General features: G+C 41.5%; 1 protein-coding gene across 1 annotated transcript; it reads right to left on the reverse strand.

The window, feature by feature from the left end:
- Window positions 1-196: 196 nt before the first annotated feature.
- On the reverse strand, window positions 197-17542 carry LOC311496273 (uncharacterized protein). The gene is made up of 11 exons (XM_084556071.1): window positions 17300-17542; window positions 8568-8613; window positions 6234-6445; window positions 5993-6113; window positions 5709-5805; window positions 5203-5290; window positions 4973-5106; window positions 4665-4866; window positions 3607-3703; window positions 3458-3524; window positions 197-2498 (listed from the first exon to the last, which is right to left on the reverse strand). The coding sequence occupies exons 3-11, from the start codon at window positions 6322-6324 to the stop codon at window positions 1491-1493; spliced, it is 1905 nt and encodes a 634-aa protein (XP_084412197.1). The 5' UTR covers window positions 6325-6445; window positions 8568-8613; window positions 17300-17542; the 3' UTR covers window positions 197-1490.
- Between the last annotated feature and the right edge of the window lie 5556 nt (window positions 17543-23098).

Below are 23098 nucleotides of genomic sequence, written 5' to 3' on the forward strand. Positions count from 1 at the left end.
ATGATCGCTTGCGATCATCTAGTTTATTTATGTATTTTAGTCCCGTTTGGTTTAATATTATTATCAGGATATATTGTCAATGTTCTGAGAATCATTTGTGGCAAACTTGTGAGGAGTAAATAAATAAAAAAAGAATAAATTGACATTAAAAACAAAAGTTCCAAGATATGCATTTTATTTCACATATACAGCAGCATACAAATCAGACGTAAATGTTAACATGATAGTTGCAGTCCTTGGAAAACTTTGTCCCAAATATACTGTTATCAACAATAAGAAAATAATGAAAAGTTAAGCCAGTTAAGGTCTAACTTCTTCAAGTAAGTACATTATAGTTGCCATATGAATGTAAATAAGGAATAGCTCTGTATTACTGTGGCAGGGGATTCATTTAAAGTTGTCGTTGTCCCCTTGTGCAGCTTGATGAGTGGATGACTGCACACAGGTTCTGTTGGAGATGCGGTGGACAGTAATGACTGAAGCGTTCAGTACAGTAGAAATGCAACAAATAAAAGAAGAAGAAGGAGAAGAAGTGGGATAGGGGATACATTCATTCAGTCATCTTGTGACAATCCAGTGTTCTGCTGGGAAACCTTTGGACCTGGCATTCATTCATGTGGATGTTACTTAAACATGTGGCACCCACCGAGACTAGACCAGGCACCCCCACCCCATAGCAACGACACTCCTTGATGGCAGCAGCCATCCCCAGCAGGATGCACAGGAACGCACACAAAAACACTTTAGGAAAGAAAAAAAACACATGAAGAACAGCACAAGGTGTTGACCTGGCCTCCAAATTCACTAGATCCCAAACTGATCAAGTATCTGTGGGATGATCCACAGAGGCCCCTCCCCTCAAAGGCCTCCCACTAACACTGACACCACAGGACACCCTCAGAAGGCCTATGTCCATTCTCTGATGAGTCACATGATCGGTGTATAGTCCTCTTATACCTATAGTCAGTGTACTATTAACTGTAACCTCTAGGTTAACCTTTGAGCATCAAACAATAGCTTTTGTAAAAAACAATCTATATACACATATTATTTAAATAAGGCACCATTGTAGATATTGGACACATGTAAATCAAGTCAAATATTGTACCAAAGTAGCTGACCGTCAACACATCGTACCTTCTCGCTGCTAACAATGCAACTCTGACATTGGGTAAGACAAGTATGTCCCTACTTTGTTCAGCTGTTTAAAGCACAAAGCGTTCTTCTGAGGCAGAACATAGATATTTTACATTTCCCCCTGAGGAAACAGTAGCAGTAATAAGAATAAGAATAAAAAAATACATTCATTAAACCCCTCCTCCTTCATGGTTTTTAAACCCCAAGCGCTGAATAAAGGTTGATGTTATGTGTCATAGAAAAACAATCAAGGCGCCTGGCAGAATGTCTTGCCATGTCAAATCCTGCACATGCTACATACTTTATTGTGCAGCTTTTTACAGTTAGGCTTACTGAAGAGCTTTCTGTCTGGTTTAGCACTGTTCCTGTCTCACCGGTAAATAGCCATCACCAGAGGGCTCCACTACATTGCCACTCGACATCCGAGGAATCCTATCGAGCACGTGGCTTAGAGGAGGTCGTAAGGCCGGGCTCAAAGCCGGAGCCGAGAAGTTCAAAGGCAGTTGTGGCAAAGGGAGCAAGGAGCACGGTAAGGCAATGGAAGGAGGAGGTGGAAACAGGAAGCGTGTCGTTTCAGTGGGCTTGTCAGCATCCTCCGTTAACTCCTCCTGACTCACATGCTCCTCACCGCCACTGCTTACACCTGAATCCAGGCTGGAAAGCTCTGGGCTGTCAGCCTGCAGGTTCTGGACTCGCTCGTAATCGGAGCAAACGAGAATAGGCTCCTTGCCAAAAACACCTCCTTTGATTCCAAACAGCTTCTCAAAAGCTACTTTTTGGACATCCTCTTCCTTCTTCTGCTCCTCATCTTCAAGCTCCTCCTCGTGGCTGTCAGACACGTTGATGCTATCTACATCAATGCTCTCTTGACTGACCTCTTCGCAGCTGCACATGCCTGAATCTAGACTCTGGAGCCTAAGGCGCTCAGCCTGGACCTGATCTGTCTTCTCATAATCTAAAATGACCGTCATTGACTCATTGTTGCTGCTGCTGCCACCTTTGGAAAGCAACTTAAGGAACTCCATGTCTCTCTCTCTCACTTTATTATCTTCCTGCTCTGTGTTTCTTTCTTCACTTTGACTACCAACGGGACCATAAGGTGAATCAGCAGCGCAGGGCTCCAGATTTCCTGGAGTTAGCAAGTGAACAGGAGGAGGAGGAGGAGTGCAAAGTTCAGAGTAACTCGGGTTAGAGAAGCTGGAGCTGGTGGACTCGGAGCTGTTCTTGTTCTGCGGCATCTTCTCCACTGGCTTAAAGGGTGCGACAAAATCCACGCTGGAGGTTACTTCCACAGAGACGATTTCCACTGGTTTCAGGAAGGAATGGAAGGAGTCGCTGGTGAAGTGAGGTGTCAACCAACTCTGGAGGAGAAAAGGTCAAAGGTAGTTGAGCAAGAGGAAGAATTAGAAAATGTTCAATGTGTAGGATGAAACTACCGCTTTTGGTGTTTTTGTCTCTCTGTATTTACACATTTTCGACCATGTGCCGTTTCTTTGATAAGTAATTCTGTTTGGTCTGGTTTCACTACCTTCAGGGTGTATACTTGTCATGTGACAAGGTTGGCATGTGGAATGGTTTACTAGCAGTAATTCAACTTTTCAGTTCCCTTGTCAACACATTGGTTTGATTTTGTTGTTGTTCTTGCAGTCTAAATCAGGGGTGTCAAACATATGGCCCGGGGGTTAAAACCGGCGCGCTGGAGGGTCCAATCTGGGCCACGGGATGAATTTAGAAGACATTAACTGCAAATTTTCAATAAAAGTTACTACTAATCCTAATTTGTCCAGTAGAGGTCCCACTGTTATGGTACGAGTTGGAGACATAACACAACACTGAGACCAGGAACTAAACAGCAAAATGGCAAAATTCCTTATTTTTCTTGTTGTCATTATTTATAGGTTGTTATGCTATTGTGTTATTGGTCCGGCCACCTTGAGATCAAGTTGGGCTGTATGTGCCCACTGAACTGAAATGAGTTTAACACCCCTGGTCTAAATCTAAATCCATGAATCCATTTGAAACCATTTGTATGCTAGCTGCCCAGCATCAAATAACAAACGTTAGCTTTTGGCAATTCCTTTGTTCAACATCTAAAAGAGCTAACAATAAAACAAGGCTAAAAGACTGTTTAGATGTGTAACGGCTTAATGTCTTAATTGCAAAATAAATGCTAGAGATTTGTCTTTGCTAAAGCTGGAAGTTGTCTTCTAATGTTGACCCCATTATCAGATCGGTATTGTGTTTATCGCTAATTCTATTTACAAGAAAATGTTCTTTTTACAAGAAAGAGTTACAGGATCCTGTGTATACATGAACTTACATCCTGCAAGAAGGATTCTGCTGGGTTTGGAAGGGGCGGACCTCTGATCCTCTTGACCATGTAAACCCTAAACAAACCAGAGTTGTGAGAAAACTAGAACGCCACAGAACTCAACTGTATATGTGTGATAGTCATCTATGTCAGCTTACCAGGTGGTCTTGTTGCTCTTATAGAGTATGACAGCCAGCACCAAGGCAAACACTGCCACACCTGCCACAATCATTTGCACAATCCCCACAGCAAAACCTGGCAAACACAGAACAGAACAGGTCCCATTAGCTTAAGACAATGAAGACTCGTCCAATTTGCCCATATACCACTGTGATATCCGTAATGCCCACTTCAGTTTGGGCCACTTTGGTTAAAGAAGCATATATGTATTAGCATTTAATTGAGTATTTTTGACTTTATGGCTTTGTTCTGGTACGTCCCTGGCCCTTTCAGGTGCCTAAGGAAGTGAGAGTCATAGTAAAGGCAGACGAATACAGAACTGAGCAAGTATTGACGCAGAAATGACACTGATCTAGACCAAAACAGCAGAGAAGGAAGAGGTGGGTTGCAGAGCAGCTTGCAGAGGAAATGGCAAATGTAGGCAGGTTAAATGAATTTATTTGACACCATGAATTAGATATTGCATGCCGACGGATGCCTCAGCTGAGCTATTAGCTGATTTGGGCTAAAGTCCACTTAGCAATGCCTCAATGACGCCTCACATCTGGACCTAAAGCTTGCACTTGAACACATCTTAAGGACTACAGCCACCAGCAAGCCAGCACATAAGTTTGTGCCTGTGTGACTTGAAATAAGTCTTCATACCAGGGGCATGGCAGTAGTTTGTCCTTCAAATGAGAAAACTGCTAATATTAGCTTTGAGGCTAGGAAGAGCTGTAAACCGCTGTAAAACGATTGGCCTCTCCTGAATCACGCTGATCATTCGGTTAGAACATTTACAGTATCCGTTTCATTTCAGATGATCATGTTTTTGTGAAAATATTTGTATATTTGAATGTCTCTGCACTGTTTTGCTAAGCTGATTCAACACTGACCAATGAATGACCAACTGCCTGACTCCCGGCAAATTGCCGACTGCTGTCTTGTTGTGTCATGACATTAATTGTGTGTTTTCTATCCAAAGTTTTCTGTTCAGAGATTCTGATTCGAAAGGCAAAATTTAACTTAGCTGTGTTCATATGCACCAGTTAAGTACCTGGTGGTTGTTTTGGTTTCCCCACAGGAGATGACCATGATGCAGTGAGGCTCCAGTCACTCCAGGTTCCCTCATAGCCGTCTTCTTCGACCTGCACACGAACGCGTGCCTCGTACATCTCGCCTTGTATCAGAAAGTCTGGGTCCAGCTCTGCCTTGCATTCCTTTTCACAGGAAGTTTCTTTTTTCTGAACGGAGGAATCCTGGAATCCAATGTGCGGATGTTAATTTTCCACATCGCTTTACATGTACATTGCATTATAACGTCATTGCATATGAATAGAGGCACAAAATATATGTTGTACATACACTCCAAGATTGATCTTGTTGTTTCCACTGCAGTTCTGACTTATACTGTGTAAACTCTTCATGCTTAGTGATGTAGGGGAGCCAGGAAACGGTGGTATTATTGATATTTGGTTTTCCTGGAGGATTCACTTTAACTGCAAGATCACACACACAGTTTGTTTTAGAAAACCACAAATAGTTCAGAGGGTAAGTTTCAAAAAGGCAGTACTAGTATTATACAATGTACTCACTGTGACAAGCTGGTTTGTACTCAATGTTTACGCTTTGCTCCACATCCTTACAGGTCACGGTGAAGGACAACACGTGGAAGCTTTGAAACTGGAAAGATTGAAAAACAATGCAAAACTAAGGAAGTGCCAGTCAAGATGGTTTTATGCGTGTTAAACAAATGAAATTATCACAATGTGAGATGTTAATAGCTTAAAGGATAATTGTGCATGTTGAGAATAATGTAGAAATAAGTCAGCCAAGACTGGTTAAAATTTTGTTGTTGCCGTTTTTGTATGTGGAAAAAAATTATAATAGTAAAACATCAGTATGAAGTTTAAATGGATATTCTTGAGATCATTGAGAACTTGAGATAATAATATCCCTGGAGATAACACAAATATATGATAACTCGTGTTACAGATCAGAGTGGCACCAGCCTTCACACTGAGTTAGCCAATAACCTGTTTTTCTCTTTTATGAAATATGTATTATTAATGTGTTTTTTTTATTTTTTTTTTTAACTCACTATGTAGGTGTAGGCGAAGATTAGGGAGCACTTCTGTCGTGCTGGGTTGGAGATGTCAACTGGTTCTAGGGCACAGGAAGCGCTGTATGTGAAGGAACTGAAAAAAATATAAGTTTGAGATGTTATTTATACACTGTGGATATTGTACATATATGTAGAGCCCAAGCAGTAGAGCTCAGGAGATAATCATAGCTAGATTGAGGATGTACTCGATAACTTCAAGGCCAACACTTTTACAACATTCTGATATAAATTATAATTATTGAAGCAGACCTAGTCCTTACCTTCCTGGAGGAGGTATCCTCTTAGCATTTATTTTGCAGTGAGTGTCTCTGTGATGAGACAAGTATGGGCTGTCCCACTCACAAGTGATGTTCTGATTGAAGTCGTTGTAGCAAGTGAGATCTGCGAGGAACAAAAAGAGATGAAACTTTTCTGGGAGGAATTTGCTCTTCATTTGCTGCCTCAAATGCATTTCAAAGTTGTGCAATATATGTAAGTTAAGTGAACACAGAAATGACTTACTGTTAATTGGAAGGCTCGGACAACTATCACTTCTGACGATGAGGGCTTGAATCAGAATAATGAGAAGAAGATGCAGGAGGGGGGTCTTCATTTTTCTTTCCGTGTAGCGTGCCGTCCGTAATCTCTTTGGGGAGTTGTCAAACCGCTGGTTTGCGAGGAGGAGGTTTGCACTTTCCTCGGGTGTAGCTCACTGGTTTCTTCTTGTTCTCATTCTGCACACGTATAATAATAACATGTGGCTGTCAAATGTCAAATACAGTTTATTTCTGGTCACTCACACGCACACACTTGCGCACACACACACACACACACAAGTAACCACAGAGATAGCAAAAACAGGCTGCGGCACCAACAGGTGACTGGAAAGAAACCGAAATAGGCATGTTTCAGATCCTGACACAGTTTATGTGCTGCGGTCCCACACGCTAACAAAACATCTGTTGAAAGGTCAGATTTGGTTTGTCAAAAAGACACAAACTGATAATGTGTTATTTCGAGTTAAATCAGGCTTTAGTGGTCAAATGTGTTTTCCTTTTAAATGGATTTTCCCTTTATCATTTATTGAGCTGATTCACATAAGATAACAGCATATCTCTAGCCGGAATCCAAAGTGCTGGTGAAATCCACTGTGATAAGATGAGATAAGACTTTGGGGAAAGTTAAGCTGGTTAGCACTGACGCCGCACAACAAGAAGGTTCTGGGTTCAAATACAGGCCGACTGAGGCCTTTCTGTGTGGAGTTTACATATTCTCCCTGTGTCTATGTGGGTTCTCTCCAGCTACTTCGGCTTCCTCCAACCGTCCAAAGACATGCTGGTTAGGTTAACTGGTGATTCTAAATTGCTTGTAGGTGTGAGTGTGAATGGTTGTCTGTCTCTCTGTGTTAGCCCTGTGATAGACTGGAGACCTGTCCAGGGTGTACCCCACCTCCCGCCCGATGACAGCTGGGATAGGTGGTTTATAGGTGGTTTAACCAACTATGTTTACATGCAAAGAGCTGCGTGACATCAGGAGGGTATATGCAGCATTCTGTTGCTCTCTCCAATTATCACACCCACAACCACATATTGCTGCAAGGTGCTACTACTGAAAGACAAACAAAAACACTGCCCTCACTTCCTATACTCTTTCAATTGAAACTAAGACATTATCGTAAGAAGATGAAGTGGGGTGCAAATGCAAATCACGAGATTTGCATTAGCATCTTTGAGGTACTTCAGTGCCAGGCTTAGAAGTAGCAGAAGCTGGATCAAGCCATTGGTCCTGTGCTCAAGACAGGCAAGTTTGAAGTCTTAAACTTAAAGCAACGTCACTTACTTGTGTTTAAGTCATTTTTCATGTTTCATACATGTGAAGGAGAATTTCCAACCTATGTTTGGAGTTTAATTTTAAACTGGTTCCCCGTGCCTCTCAGTGAGGTTTAGTAGCATGTGGTTTTCAACCAGGCAGTTACCGAAGATCAAGGAAACATTCTCAGGTCAAATGTGGTCTGCAAGGTTCACTTCTGCATGAACACTGAGCGTTACAGCTTCATTAGGTCCCAGGAAGAAGTGGGCTAATATTGTCTGATGTGACAATGTGCATGTTGACTTAAAGGGCAAGGAAGCCTATATGGTACCTTCAAGATTTTCTACACGAAAATGGAAAATTTCAAAAAAGTGAAAAAGTCTTCTTATGCCCTACAGTATCACTATAGGGTTTGGAATTTCCAAGTATTTCAATGAGTGTCCTATAAAGGGTTAAGATCGAGCAATGTGGTTGTATAAATCCAGGGAGTAACATTAATAACTTTCCGTTGCTTTAATGCTGATTGATTTCTAGACTAGAACTTTGCGCTCTGCAATTAGTCAAGTCCAAGCGACATCAGCGGAAGTCAGTGGTGTTAAAAAGTCTTGCTGCAAGTCTTTAGTGACTCAAGTCTGACTTGAGCCCAGGAATAAGTTATCTCTCTTAGGAAATCGATTGTTTGTCTTTTATTTCTTTACATCAGGGAGCGCAATCAATAAATCCCTGATTTGGTGTTGCCTTTCGGCTCCGTCTCATAATGTCACGCAGCAACTGATAAATGCATAAATGAGTGGAGCTCTGTGAGATATACGACGTGTGGTGATACTGAAAACCCTTGGTAAAACTTTTTTGAGAATGTGTTTCAGTCAGACAGTCATCACCTCGTTTTCTCATAAAGACAGGAAAATATCTCAAATTGAAGCTTTGTAAGTGCCTGGCTGATCAGCAATAACACACAACAGCATTAATATATACCTTGTTAGACATTAAAAGACTTCATCTGAAAAAGAAACAGCCACAAAACGAAAGTCCACATTAGAGACTCACCTGTCGGTAAAGCTGCCAGCTCGCTGCTTCTGTCCCATCTCATGTCCTGTGTGAAACAAACATCAAACGTAAAGTTCTTCCGTCATAAACCAACTGCCAACTCTCACACCGATAAGGAGGAGAGACGAAGAGCTTTTACCACCTTCGACTTCCTACCACAGACGTATTAGTAGCTTTTTTCTTCACCTCTGAGTGTGTGTGTGCACGCTAAGTGTGTGAACACTTAATTTGAATTTTCCTTCGACTGATAAACAGCACACATTGAAAAAGTTGTAGCTGTTGTGCATTTCCAGTCTCTGAAACCAAGCTCCTCACAGACATTGTGATCTCGAGGTTCGGTTCAATGTTCTCTTTGTAATAGATTTAATAAAAATGCGATAAAACATTAACAGCTCATGTGCTTGCTTAAATATATGAACTGCCCCCAACATGTATTGAGTACACATTCTGCAGTAAAGTAAGATAGGGTTAGTATTAAATCTAAATAAACCCTGGATCTGTGGCATTGCATACATTTCTGTGCAACCTAAACAAATCAGCCTAACAAATCAATACATCTATTTGAAATCAATAAATCATTCAGCCCTTCACACAACGTGGACATAAACCGATCAGCCGCAACATTAAGACCACTGACAGTAGATAACATCTTGTGACAATTCAGTGTGGATGTTACTTAGACATGTACCACCCACCTAGACCAGACCAGGTACCCCCACCCCATAGTGATGACACTGGCAGCAGCCATCCCCAGCAGGATGCAGCCTGACACAGACACACACAAAAATGGTTAAGGACAAGGTGTTGACCTGGCCTCCAACTTCACTAGATCCCAAACTAATCAAGTATCTGTGGGGTGATCCACGGAGGCCCCTCCCTTTAACCCATAGGTCCCAAAGCCCCCAATTCAGAAGGCCCATGTCCATTCTCTGATGAGTCACAACTCTTTTAGAGGCACAAGGGAGGCCTACACAATAATAATGTTATGCCTAAACAGTGTATGTGCCCAAACAAATCTCTTTTACCACCCTGCACTCCACAGTCTGTTTTATCTATTTGCAGTATGCCTCCTCCTCCTCCTCCCTGTCCTTTTTCCCTCATTTTTGAGAATATTCAACTGATAAACTGTTCAACTCTATGATCGGGCTTCTGCGTCTGAACCACTGTGACATTTAAACCCTGTAACAAACAGGATGAAAAATAAATGTGTGTGTGTTCGAGTAGGATCTGTGGTATGTGGTTATAACAGCCCACTGCGAGCCAACCCACAAATCCACCTTTCGCTTTGCACAGAAACAGCACAACATCTATCGGCTTTTTTAAATGTTCAGTTTTGTGCATCAACACGTTTATGTAAAATCAAGCTTTTCTCTTTATTTAATTTTTTTTGTGCAAATGACATTTATATGCATACGGAAGAATACCAGAGTTTTGGGAAAAGTAACTTGGATGGCACATTCATCACATGATATGTGGGAGGTTTCTAATTTAATTCTGGTGCATGACAACAACACAAGACATAAGGTCATAAAGACTTGTCAAGTTTTCCATATGCTTGGATATTATGTGCCTATATATATATATATATATATATAAGTGCACCAAGGAGAATTGGTGCAGACCGACATGCAAAAAGTGGTCATGGTAATGGCTTATAACCATTTTGCTTTTGCAGAGTACTTTTTTTTTTTTTTTCCATTTCCGTGCACAGGGGAAAGAACACGTTCGTGCAGTCTCTCTGGTCACCTGTTTATGAGGTTTAAAGGTCAAAATGGTTGTTTTTTTTCCGAGAAACCCAAATGTACCATTATTTTTGACAGGTGCACATTCTGCTAATGTCATTTCTTAAAATAGCTTTTATCAGATTGCATATTCAGGCATTAACTTATCTCCACAATGAGTAATGCCCATAACCTGAAGGGCCCATTTTTTATTATAAGCATTACTAGAAAAGAGGAAATCAACTTCCTGATAACATGATTAGCACGAATTTGCGTAACTAAGCATTAAACATGCCATCAGGAAGTCCTCACTTGTAAAAAAAAAAAAAAAAAAAAAAGGTGAATTAGATCGATCCTTGCTGCAGTGTCATTTCAATGCAGCTGTAACTGTAGATTATGCATGTGTCAAATAAAGACACTTGAACCTTGGCTCTTGACACTAGATTCAGGCAAATCTGGTGTGTTTAACTTATACAGAGTCAGTGTCAATTAACAAGCAGGCATTTATTTGGAGTTTCTAATAACAACAACATCAGGTCAATCCTGTGGAATCGTTATGGAGACCAAAGCTGAAGTGAAAAGGACTGAGACGTGCCTCAGTGGGTGTCATGGAGCTGGTACAGAAAAACCCAAAGCATCTATAAGATAAGGAAGACACAAAAAAGACACAAAAGAAAAATGTAACTTTATACTAACTCATACACCAATCAGCCACAGCATTATGACCACTGACAGGAGAAGGACATAACATTGACCATCTTGTGACAATATAATGTTCTCCTAACTGAAACTATCTGGGGATGATCCACAGAAGCCCCCTCCCCTCAACCCATAGGACCCAAAGCCCCCCCCCCCCCCACACACACACACACACTAATAACATCCTGTTGCCAGGCACCACAGGACACCCTCAGAAGGCCCATGTCCATTCTCTGATGAGTCACAACTGTTGTGGAGGCACAAGGGAGACCTACACTAAGTTAGGAAGGTGGTCATAATGTTATGGCTGATCGTGATCGTCTTCACTTACAATCTCCACTTTCTGGCCTCAGTGATTCACTACTACTGCTTACGGTGCGTTTCGTGTAGACGCGTATTTAATCTGCCTGATCTATAAACTTTGTTACGTGATCATCTTCTGCTGACACAAAGCCAAGTTTGTTTGATGTGACTGTGTAATCATTGTTGCGCCATAGCTGACTGAAAGAAATCGCTGGCTGTGATTGATGTATCATTTTCAGTCAGTTTAACTGAAAGTTTGTTTGGTTTCTGTGAGAGGAATTGTCTGATAAGAAGGCACTGGGCGTTGAGCAGAAAGTGAACCGCAGTCAATGTCACTTATACATTAATTCACAAATTCACATGAGCGGTTAAACTGTTGACTAGAGCTTTGTTTGAGGTTTCCTGACATATAATTTCGATTAATTTCGTACTTATGAGGAGTTGAGGTCTGGATGTTACGGTACGGACACCGCAAACCGAGATCGGGACCACCGACAACAAAGGCAGAATGCAAAGTCACCTCCAAAAAGTCACCTAGCCCACTGCTAGCTGGCCCTTATGTTCGGCGCCTGTGTGAAAGTAAATAATTCTTCATACCAGCAGGTGGCAGTAGTCTATTTGTCATTCAAAAGGACAAAACAGCAAAAGCTACCATTAGCTGTGAGGCCAGGAAGCTAGGATGAGTGACACACACTGTCCTACAGAGACGGTTTCTCCAGAATCTTGTTGACCATCTAGCATGAATGAATGACAAGACAATCGGTCTGCGGTTTGTCATTAGCATTAGGATGAAAAATGACAAAGGACATCCGTGATGAACAGCCATCAGACTCAGCTTGACTCATCCTGCGACTTATTGAGCAATGTGAACTGTCAGCCAACATCAGGAAACAGTGTGGGGCACCCTACCATTCATCTTGTAACCGCTTACAGGGACTGCTCATCCTATCATTGGGTGAGAGGCGGGGTACACCCCGGACAGGTCTCCAGTCTGTCGCAGGGCTACAGCAGACAACCACTCACACCTACACCACCAATTTAGAATCACCAGTTAACCTAGCGAGCACGTCTTTGGACGGTGGGAGGAAGCCGGAGTACCTGAAAAGAACCCACACAAACATGGGGAGAACATGCAAACGCCACACAGAAAGGCCCACAGATTCGAACCCGGAACCTTCTTGCTGTGAGGCATCAGTGCTAACCACCACTCCGCTATGCCGCCCAGATTTGGGACATCATTTTAGAAATCTGAACAAACCGAGAAACAAATGTCCTAGGACAGGACACTATCAAGGTGCATGTTGGGGATTGTAGGATCCAAGGACAAGGATCCAAGTCCCACAACTTTATTGAGTTGCACTTGCTAATGTCATTTCCAATGTCTGTGCTGAATGCTACATGCTAAAGGCTGTAAATATGGTCGTGTGGTAGCTCAGGCCTGTTCACACCCGGCATTTAAAAGTGTGCGAAGGGTGAGAAGCTAAAAGACTTTGGTGCAAACTCACCCAAGAATCATTGAGATACGCACCGACAACTAGTACTGTGTGTTTGATAGTGGAAAGAGGTTTTTAACTGATGAATAAATTTCAGAATTGGATATCGGAAATACAAATTGGAGTTTGCATGTGGTTTAATTATTAGCCATGTATTCAGGAGGTAAGTTACCATGTTTCCAGAAAGGTTGCAGGGTGTAAGCAAAGGTCTGATCAGTTTATTAAAGTCAAAAAAAAAGAGAGATGATAAATTAATGATCATTTGCATATAGATGAACTGAGACGAGACGCATTCCAATGCCAGGTGTGAACGGGCGTACTTAGAGCAGCCCACATGTGTTGGGATCGCCCAAGATGCGTGTTAATGAGCCCATATGTTGACTTGTCAGAGCAGGAAATGCTGGTGGTAAAACAAATTTCGTCAACCGGGCCTTACTTCCTTTAACTGTCCCGCGAAGAATGACAGTAAACCTAAAGTAAACCTAAAAATCTCCCCCATGCACGAAGGTACCGACAATACTAGAGCCGTGCTTTCCCTGTCATGACATCAATTAGGGGGAAACAGATCGACATGACGCTGACTTCAAGGAAGATGGTTCTGCTTATTGAGGTTATCACACTGTTACAGTTGTGATTTTCAAATGTAAAGGTGCTGTGAACCATCTCTTGACATAAGTCTGATGCAATGAAATTAATGACGTGATTCAAAGTCTGGACAGTCACCCAATTTCCCCACATGTAGAGGTGCACATAAACATCATCTAGTGACTCACTTCAGTCTGTCACACAACATGATAAGCCACTGACTGGTGGAAAAAAACATGATGGGGAAGCAGCACTTTAAATCAGACTAACTTATCAAGAACTATTTACTAGTTTCACATTTTCAGGTACTGTTTCAAATGTCTACCTCTTAACCTTTTCTCTCTTCATATGTATCTTACCACCGGTATCTGGAGTTCCCCTAATCTGCTCCAACAGAAAAAAAAAAATGTAAAAGCTGACACCTCTCTCTCTCTCTCTCTCTCTCTCTCTCTCTCTCTCTCTCTCTCTCTTTGTACACACTCTTTCTGTTTCCTCTCTCTGTTTCAGAGACAAAGGCAAGTAAACAACCACAAACTACACATGCACACAAACCACAACCTCAACCCCCTTCTGTTCCAAGAAAGGTATTTTATTTCCCAATCATAGAAAAGCTCATTTACTCTCCAGGAAGTCTGCACTTCCTTTCTTTTTTTTTTTTTTTTTTTCTAGAATTAGAGAATTTAGCAGGCAGAAAATAAATGTTAGCGCTGCTAGGATTAAGACAAAAGTCCCTTAAACCTGTAAAAACTTTAGTAATACATCTTCTAATAAACATCAGGGGACGACTACCCTGGTTGAAAAGTAATCACTTGTATAAACGTGTATGAGAAATGACCCTACTGCTCACTTACACTAATTAGCCACAACATTGGAACCACTTCCATCATGTTGTGACAATTCAGTGTTCTGCTGGAAAACCTTTGGACCTGGCGTTTGTGTGGATGTTACTTAGACATGTAGGCTACCATCCAGAGGTATCGGTAGACTTTTTCGTTGTCTGTCATTTTGACTGACAGGGTCATAAAAATCCTGTCACTTTCATTGTTTTTATATGACAATAATGACATATTCAATAGCATTTAATTTTCATTCATTTTTAATTAATATTTGGTAGCGGTGGAAAAAAAGATTCAGCTAATATAACCGGCCATCAAAGACGACTCAAGAATCATGAATCTAGACGCCTATTTAACCGGCTCAGTTGAGTCCTACCACGTTTGATTGATATATAATCAAAAACTGCACCATTCAAACATCTTACATCTCACCCGACTTGACCACTAGCAAACTGAGGCACTCAGCCACTTACGCACAATACGCAGAGAAATGAAACTTAACCGCTACGCGTGGATCCCTGAGAGTCAGCACCCACTCACTCGTCCGGCAGAGAAACAAAACTTAACCGACTATTAACCGACTCTTACACTACTGATCAAGAGAGACAAGAGCCAATTAATATGCTCACTCACCACCAAGTGGTCTGGGGTGTGAATTACAGTCTGTCAAAATGACAGATTGCCTTCAGTTTTTTTAACGCGACCCCTTGGTTAACGCGACCCCTGGTACCACCCACCTAGACCAGACCAGGCACCCCCACCCCATAGCAATGACACTCCTTGATAGCAGCAGCCATCCCCAGCAGGATGCACGCTCAAAAATGGTTTAGGAACAACTCAAAAAAACCTGAAAAGCACAAGGTGTTGACCTGGCCTCCAAATTCACTAGATCCCAAAATGATTAAGTATCTGTGGGATGATGCCCTCAACCCATAGGAACCAAAGGCCCCCCACTAACAGCATCACCACATCAGCACAGGACACCCTCAGAAGGCCCATGTCCATGTCCAACTGTTTTGGAAGCACAAGGGAGACCTACACAGTATTAGGGTTATTAGGGTCATAATGTTATGGCTGATAGGTGTATTACCTCAGAAAACATTTAACTAGTGTTATATATATCTATATATATATATATATATATAGTTTGTCTTGATTATAAATACATTCAAGGCTGTAACCAAGCCGACTCTTAGTGTTGGCGTCTGTACACAGGAAGCCCATAGCCCATTACTGTGCAACGCCTTTTGCTGAGACTATGAAAATAGATTTCAGCTGGTAATCACCTAAACAGGGGCAGGATACGGCAAGGTGACATTACCTTGCTGTATCTCTCCGAAGCGACCAACTCAAAAGTGATCAACTACCCTCCTGCACCAGAGGCCAACTGCAGGATCGCAAAAGTCACAGCCCAATGGTTAATTAATTACACGCCGTTAATTACACACAGTTACGCACGTCTGACTAAGTTAGTCAGCAGCTTTGCATGCACAACATTACTGACATCACCGCTGCATGCCCCTGCCAAGAAATAGCAGAGAAATGGAAATACATGATGCGTTAAGGTTTTATGCATGAGATTTGCGCCGGAGAGAGCGTTCAAGTTACAGGTGGGGCCGTAGAGTAAGACGGGTTGAACGGAAGGAGGATAAGGGAGTTTAGAGATGGTTGCTTAGTCTTTGATTTCTCCTTTTTTTCTTGTCTGAATGTCCTTAAGTTGATGATTGAAGCTGAGTTTATCATCCAGTGCTAGTCCGACGTTGGTTCAGATACAAGGAAGTAGCTTTTACTTGCAACTGGATGCAGCTAGGTTTAAGGTGGGAGACATTACTCCATCCTCCATGGACGGTTTGGAAAGTTTCAAACGCTTATGACATACGTCTAATGTTCAGTTTTCTAAGTGTCACATGTCACATGTGCCTTAAAGTGCACCCCACGGGAAAAAATAAAGGTTTCCGAATCTGAATCTGAATCTGAATCTGAATTAGCATGAGTATTAGCATAACCCAATGAAGCCGCAGCAGTTTGACTGACGAAAGGAATAAGTGTGTGGGCTTGTCTTGTATTTGATCAGCATCTACCTGACGAACGAATGGTTTGTAACCGGCAGTCCAGTTATGGTTGAGATAATGTATTTTTTTTTTAATAATTTTTTCTCAAGTAACACTGATAAGTTGAAATGTGGGCGTTTGAGTCTAGACAGATGTGACGTGGGTTACCTTAAAAGCTGTCATAAGCATGTTACACCAAAGGTTAAGATCACAGTCCATCTAACACTTGTTGATGTATGTTGACATGCTGATGCGTGAGCGTACGAGCCCACTGATAAACTGAGAAAAAAAATAATAATTTTAATACGCAGCGTCTGTTTTCTTCCCCCTTTCTGTTTTTTTCCTCTATCTCTGTCTGTCTTCACACCTCCACGCTTTTTTTTTTTTGTCGTTTTCCACCTTCCCACACGAACCACATCTCTCACTTTCAAACACCTCCCCCCCCACACGTCTATCTTCCTCTTTCTCGCTATCTCTCGCCCTTGAACTTCTTTTAAAATGAACACTAATCATCATGAGTCAGTATCTCAAACACTTTTTTTCGGTCAAGTTTCGTGGAATACGATTTTTCTTTTAAAACACTTCACATGGCAAGAACTTATCCTCAAGATTGTGGTGTAAGTGATGCATGGTTGGATACTCGTTATATGAGGGTTTTCCTGGTAGCTGTACTGCCCCACCCCCCCAAAAAAACTTTCCCAGAATGTGCTGTCATGTTTCTACTTACATCAAGTGTTTCATTAGAAGCTTTGAAGATGTGAGGCCGTTAAAATAAGCTTTTTTAAAAATAAGTACTGTGTGAACTTGATTTTGATTTTAAAAGTTTAAAAGTATGTCAAACCTGAACTTTCTTGTTTGACCTTATTGCCACCGATACTATCATCATCATCAGCACAGTAGCACACAAAAGCCGCTTCTGATCTGCCCTAATCGCCTCATCCGTCGTAATTCTCACCCCACGGCATCGTTTCCAGCCACAGACACTGAAGGAGATGCTGCGTGTACGACGGGAGTCAAGTCAAATGAACTCAGACGAGGACGTACCTGTCCAGACGTAGTCGTTCTTATCAGCTCAGTTGAAGAGTTACTGATCATCCATTTTCAGAGTCATTCAGACAGCTTGAAGGGAAACGCTGGCTTCCCTTCAAAAAGTTAACTATCTCTTCTCAGTATCTATGGTGACGTGTAGCGCGGCTCTGTGACTAAAGCATATAAAAAGCTGCGGTTCGTGTGGTTTCTCTGACGGTATGGTAGCTTGAAGATATACCTTCAATGTTTCAGCGATTGTAAAGCAACAAATGCGGAAACCCCTATTTTTTTTCTTTTTCACTGCCCTGCTTTCTTACTTTCCGTTCTCTTTTTTGCTTCTGTTCACGTTCGTTCACGTTCAGCACTTCATCCCCAAGCCCCAGAAGACTAAGTTTCGGTTATTTGCTGCCTTGTTACCACGACAAGTGGTGGGAAGTGACAACGGGCATTTCCCAAATTAGACTTAAAATGCAGCGAAAGCATACACGGAAATGCAGTTAAAACTAAGAAGATCCTTAATTTCACGCTAATATTTTGCGAACTTAAATTATGAATCTTTTTTTCCAGGTCTATATTAACCCTGTTTTAAAATACACTTTTACCTTTTTTTTTTTGAAAAAATCGTTTAATTAACTTCAGTCCTAATCACAAATACCAAATATGTCATTAATTTCAAACTTTGTATGCCGGTGTTTAGTTCACATGAGAGATAAGAGCGAGGAGATTGATATCTCTCCTTGTGTATGTACACTCAATATGTAGCTAGCTTAGCTTAGTTTAGCATAAAGGTTGGAAGCAGGACTCAGTCTGTACGGAGGGTAATAAGATTTGCCTTCCAGGATTTTCAGGATATTACTAATTAACATATTTTTATCTTTGTGCGTCATATATTACTATATAAAACTATATTACAAAAGAAGCAGAAGTCCATGGCGTTCATTGATAATCTGATTGTGTGATGTAACAAGGCAACAATAGCTTCTAAGCAGTGCCTTTAAAGTCACATGTCTCATTCATTCATTCATTTTCAGCAACCGCTTGTCCTGTCGTTGGGCGAGAGGCGGGGTACGCCCTGGACAGGTCTCCAGTCTATCTCAGGGCTAACACAGAGAGACAGACAACCATTCACACTCACATTCCCAATTTAGAATCACCAGTTAACCTAATGAGCATGTCTTTGGATGGTGGGAGGAAGCAGAAGTATCTGGAGAGAACCCACGCAGACACAGGGAGAACATGCAAACTTCACAATCCATCGGCTGAAAGGCCCCAGTCAGCCGATGGATTCAAACCCAGAAACTTCTTGCTGTGAGGCATCAGTGCTAAACACCACACGACTGTTAAACTTTTGGAATTACTTAATTTTCTGCATGGTGATAAATGATCTGATAAACACGCCCCAACACACCTAACCGACAACAATTAGCAGCATCAAACACCAACTGTGGCATCGTAACACATTGGCTAGGGATAGGAGTTGCACATGGACACTTGGGAGCATGTAGTCCTGTGTGAGAGAAAATAACTCTCCGCACCAGCAGGTGGCAGTATCCTGATTCAGTATAGTCTAATTCAAAAATGGCAATTGGTTCAACTTTGGATCAAGATCAAGATCAAGTCATGCAAAGTTAAAAGAAAGTTATACTCTTACTTCTTTATGGTCACATATTCAGTATGTACTGCAAAAGTAAATCCAAAACTTTCCATATGTATAAATAAACAGAATAAATAACTCCAGCAAATACACTTAAATAAAATGAGGAAATTAGCCAGAGGACATCTCTCAGTATCATTATGTCTTCCAAGCTCATTTCATCCTTGTGAGTTCTGAAGAGTTTCTTTCTCTTTGGCACCCCCTAGTGGTCAGGTCATAAATAAACCGTGACTATGACTACACTGAGACACCAATTCCAAATTGTGAAGCCCTTGAGCCAAACAGAAAAAAAAGGGAAAAAGAAATTCTACAAACCAAACTGACCGCCCACCTGACGTGATTCAGTTCCAACACAGTCGTGTGTAAAACCCAGAGGATGTCCACTATCAAGTCACCTTCACATTTCACGCCACAAGCGTTCAACTTCAGCTTTTCGCAGAACCAAAGAATGAAAATGAGGAAAAAGGCACTTCTGCTCTGGCGACAGCTACTCTCACATCTCTGATTCTAAATTGCATGACGGCCTTTTATGGCCTTTTTGTTGTGTTTGTATCTCAGTCACAAAAGTTAAACTAAGTTCCCTGAGTCATGCCGAAAATCTCTTTGACCTATTTTTTTAAACACACGACGAATTCAGGAAATCAGCTGCTGATTGGAATGAGCATCAAACAGAGCATCTCACGAAATGCAGAAGCTGGTGAGAAAATTGTGAGCTCATACTACAACTGTACTGTCAGTTACAATTAAAAACTGATCTGATGGTCTGCTGCCCTCAAGTGGAAACAGATCACTGGCAAACTACTATTTATCGACTTGGTTTTGTATATAACTGAAGTACCCTAAGGTAGGTTTGACAGCATGTAGATGTATATTCATGACACTTAATCCTTAATGTGTCGCCAGTCTTCAAACAAGACAGCTGGAAACATTACATTTTTACATGTAATGTGACATCTTTCTTAATTTATCATAAATCAAGTACATAAATATATATATTTTTAAGACATAAAACAGACTAGACAAAACTGAGAGACTTTTTCCAGCCCCTTGGAAGCTATCGACAGCAACCGTGCCAGCTGACATCATGTTCACAGCGAGATAACAGAGAAATAATTTCTATCAGATGGACACACTCACCAGTGAGGGCCAGGACAGGACGGCAACTACCTCAGGCTCAAACAGTGAAAAAGAACATTAGAGCTTCTCCGAAATGACTTCAACTCAACAAGAGGTGACATACAACTGAGAGGAGAGACGGAACTTTTTTCAGGTTTCACTTCCCCCATTTCAACCCACGTGAAACTAGAGTTTACTTCAGTGGTTTGCAGTCACTTGACTGTTGATATATATTTGCAGTTATTCCTTTCTTAAGTAATAGTTGTTTGAGTACTTGCATGTACTTAAATGCTTTTCAAATATGTCACAGTAGAATTAGATTTTGGTGCCAGTGTGCGGCAGTTTATTACACTCCATGTAATCGAAGACTATTGTTCTGATTTTAGGAACTTTATCCTGTTTCATTTGGGATTTAACAAACTTCCCTGTTTTCAGTGTGCAGGTTTTTATTTCAGCCATTCAACGCTATAAACTACCAGCTGGATTTGAAAAGTTGAAGTAACAACATTTAAATTTCCAGTAAAGAGAATCATCTGAGAATTTCTGAATCGGTGTATGTTTTTTAGTTTTGTTTTTTTACCAAAAAAACGTAAAATGTTCACGTCTCCACAGGAAAAAAAAAACAAACAAAAACAATCTTTTAAAATAGATATAAACCGATCATTATGACCACCTTCTTAATTTTGTTTAGTGTCATTGCTATGGGGTGGGGGTGCTTGGTCTGGTCTAGGTGGGTGCCACATGTCTAAGTAACATCCACATGAATGAATGCCAGGTCCAAAAGTTTCCCAGCAGAACATTAAATTGTCACAAGACAGTGACAAGACGGTGTTACTCATTTCTCCTGTCAGTGGTCATAATGTTGTGACTGACCCGTGTACATTAAGATGGGTTTTCCACTGGAAAATTATGAATTTTATAAAGAGAACACTAAACATAGTGTCTCTGTGTATGTGGGTGTGTATGTCGAGTCAGTATGTTAGACAAGTAGACTCTGCACTCAGGTCAGGTGTCCTTTCTGTTAAACCTGTAACTTAAATAAGCTCACATTGATTTTAATAAAAGGAGACGTACATGAGATGTCAGCGGCACTTTGTGATTCAAAGTGGCGCTCTATTTTATTCCAACATATGCATTAAAGCTGTAAACAAACCTTGTCTTGTTTCAAAAACCAGTTCAGACAAGTTCAGTGTTCATATAGTGTCTAGTTCTGAGTAGAGTCATTCAACAGTGTATTTGTAGTAAAGAAAATGTTCCTTAGTTATATATTAATGTTAACAAAATAGTTTGACATTCTGTAAAATGTGTTTCTTAGCTTATTTCTGCTGAGAGTTGAATGAGAGGAAGACTGACACCACTCTCACAGGTGTGTGCGCTAAATATGAAGCTATCACAAGCAGCCAGCTAGCTTAGCTTAGCACAAAGACTGGAGGCAGCTAATCCTAAACTTGTTGTTCAACATATTCACACACAGATAATACATTAAAGGTTAAAATGTGTAAATAAATTCAGAGGTTATGTTTGCATAGGGCGAGCTGTGTCTTCTTCTTCTTCACGTCTTTATGCTAAGCTTAGCTAACTCGGTGCTAGCTGTTCCTGCTCCTTCCTTTCTTTTCTCGTGGTCCAGCGTCGGTCTGATCCAGCTCCAAACCATCCTTGGGGCAATCTCACACGTGCTTCCCTCTGCCTTCAGATATGACGTCCTCAGGCCGGGCGCTGGTGTACCACTCCGACCACCCGCCGTCGTACACCGCCACCCCCGGGTGGCCGCACTCGTGGGCCGCCAGTGCCACGTGGCATGCCGTCACGGCAGAGCCGCAAGAGCTGCAAATTGGGCGGCTGAGGTCCACGCCAGCACGGGCGAACAGGGCCTGGAGTTGATCTTTGGGCAGGAAATGACCCGAGGCGGACAGGAAGGAGTTGAAGGGAATGCTGACGGAGCCGGGGATGTGGCCTGGCTCCGTGTCTGTCAGTCAGAAAGAGAGAAACGGGGTTACTTAACAACTACTCTCAGCAAAACTCTGGAAACAGACAAATCAGCAGAGAAATATAGATCAATAGATACATTCAGAGACTTTCAGTTTGTCAAGGTGTAATTTTTAGAGCTGTTAAAGCAGATTTTGGGGATTTTGGGGAAATCAACAATAGTCAACATTGTCTTATTTTTACACTGAGCGCTGATTTGGAGTGGTGTTGGTGCTGAAAACCCTAAATATTAACTCTCATTTCAGCTCCTCTGTGATCTTCACCAACTCAGCTGAGATAAATCTGTGGTTGTTAAGCTACTAAATGCTCCTCATGTTCGCCAGTTCGCCAAAACAGGCTGAAAGACACTAAAATGCAATGTAAAGACAAGTGGCCACATTTTCTACATTACATGTATTTTCCAATGAACTTCTTGATGTGTGCAACCTTACTAAATGATATCATTAATTTAAGTTAACTCTGGCCCCTTTGTCTCCACTGTTTTCTCAGTAGCAGTCAAAAATCATCAGTGGAAACGACTATCTCATGGATTTAACAGATAGTCCTTATTTTATAAGCTGTTTTCAAAGCAACTTAATGGTGCACACTGTAATAATGCTAGTACTTCCACTAGCTGCTTTAGTTTTGAGGTATTATGCTGGTTTGTTGGCCTACTCTTAATTGCACTTGAATGGCAACTGAATGAAGCCTAATGTTATTAGGCAGACTTAACATAACGCTGATATAAAAAATCTAAGTGTCCCAGCCACTGTGTTTTTGTTTCTCTCTTGCAGTGCCTCTCAGAACAGATTATTTGTACTATGTCCTAATTCCAACCGCTGTATGCATGAGATGGAGGTCAGAAGAAGTGTTATGTCAGTGCAGCTGCACACGAACATCACATTTAGCAGAAAAGTAATGACAAAATCAGTTTTCTCACGATCTGTCTGACAGTGGATTTCAAACTCTTTAGAGGCAGTTTTGTAATAGGGTTTAATCCCGGGAAACGGGATTCCCGGGAAATCTGATCAAGACTATTTCCCGATTCCCGGGAAAGGTTATGACGGGAAACGGGAAAT

The sequence above is a fragment of the Chelon labrosus genome, assembly GCF_963514085.1.
Source record: "Chelon labrosus genome assembly, chromosome: 2".
NCBI classification, from domain to species: Eukaryota; Metazoa; Chordata; class Actinopteri; order Mugiliformes; family Mugilidae; genus Chelon; species Chelon labrosus.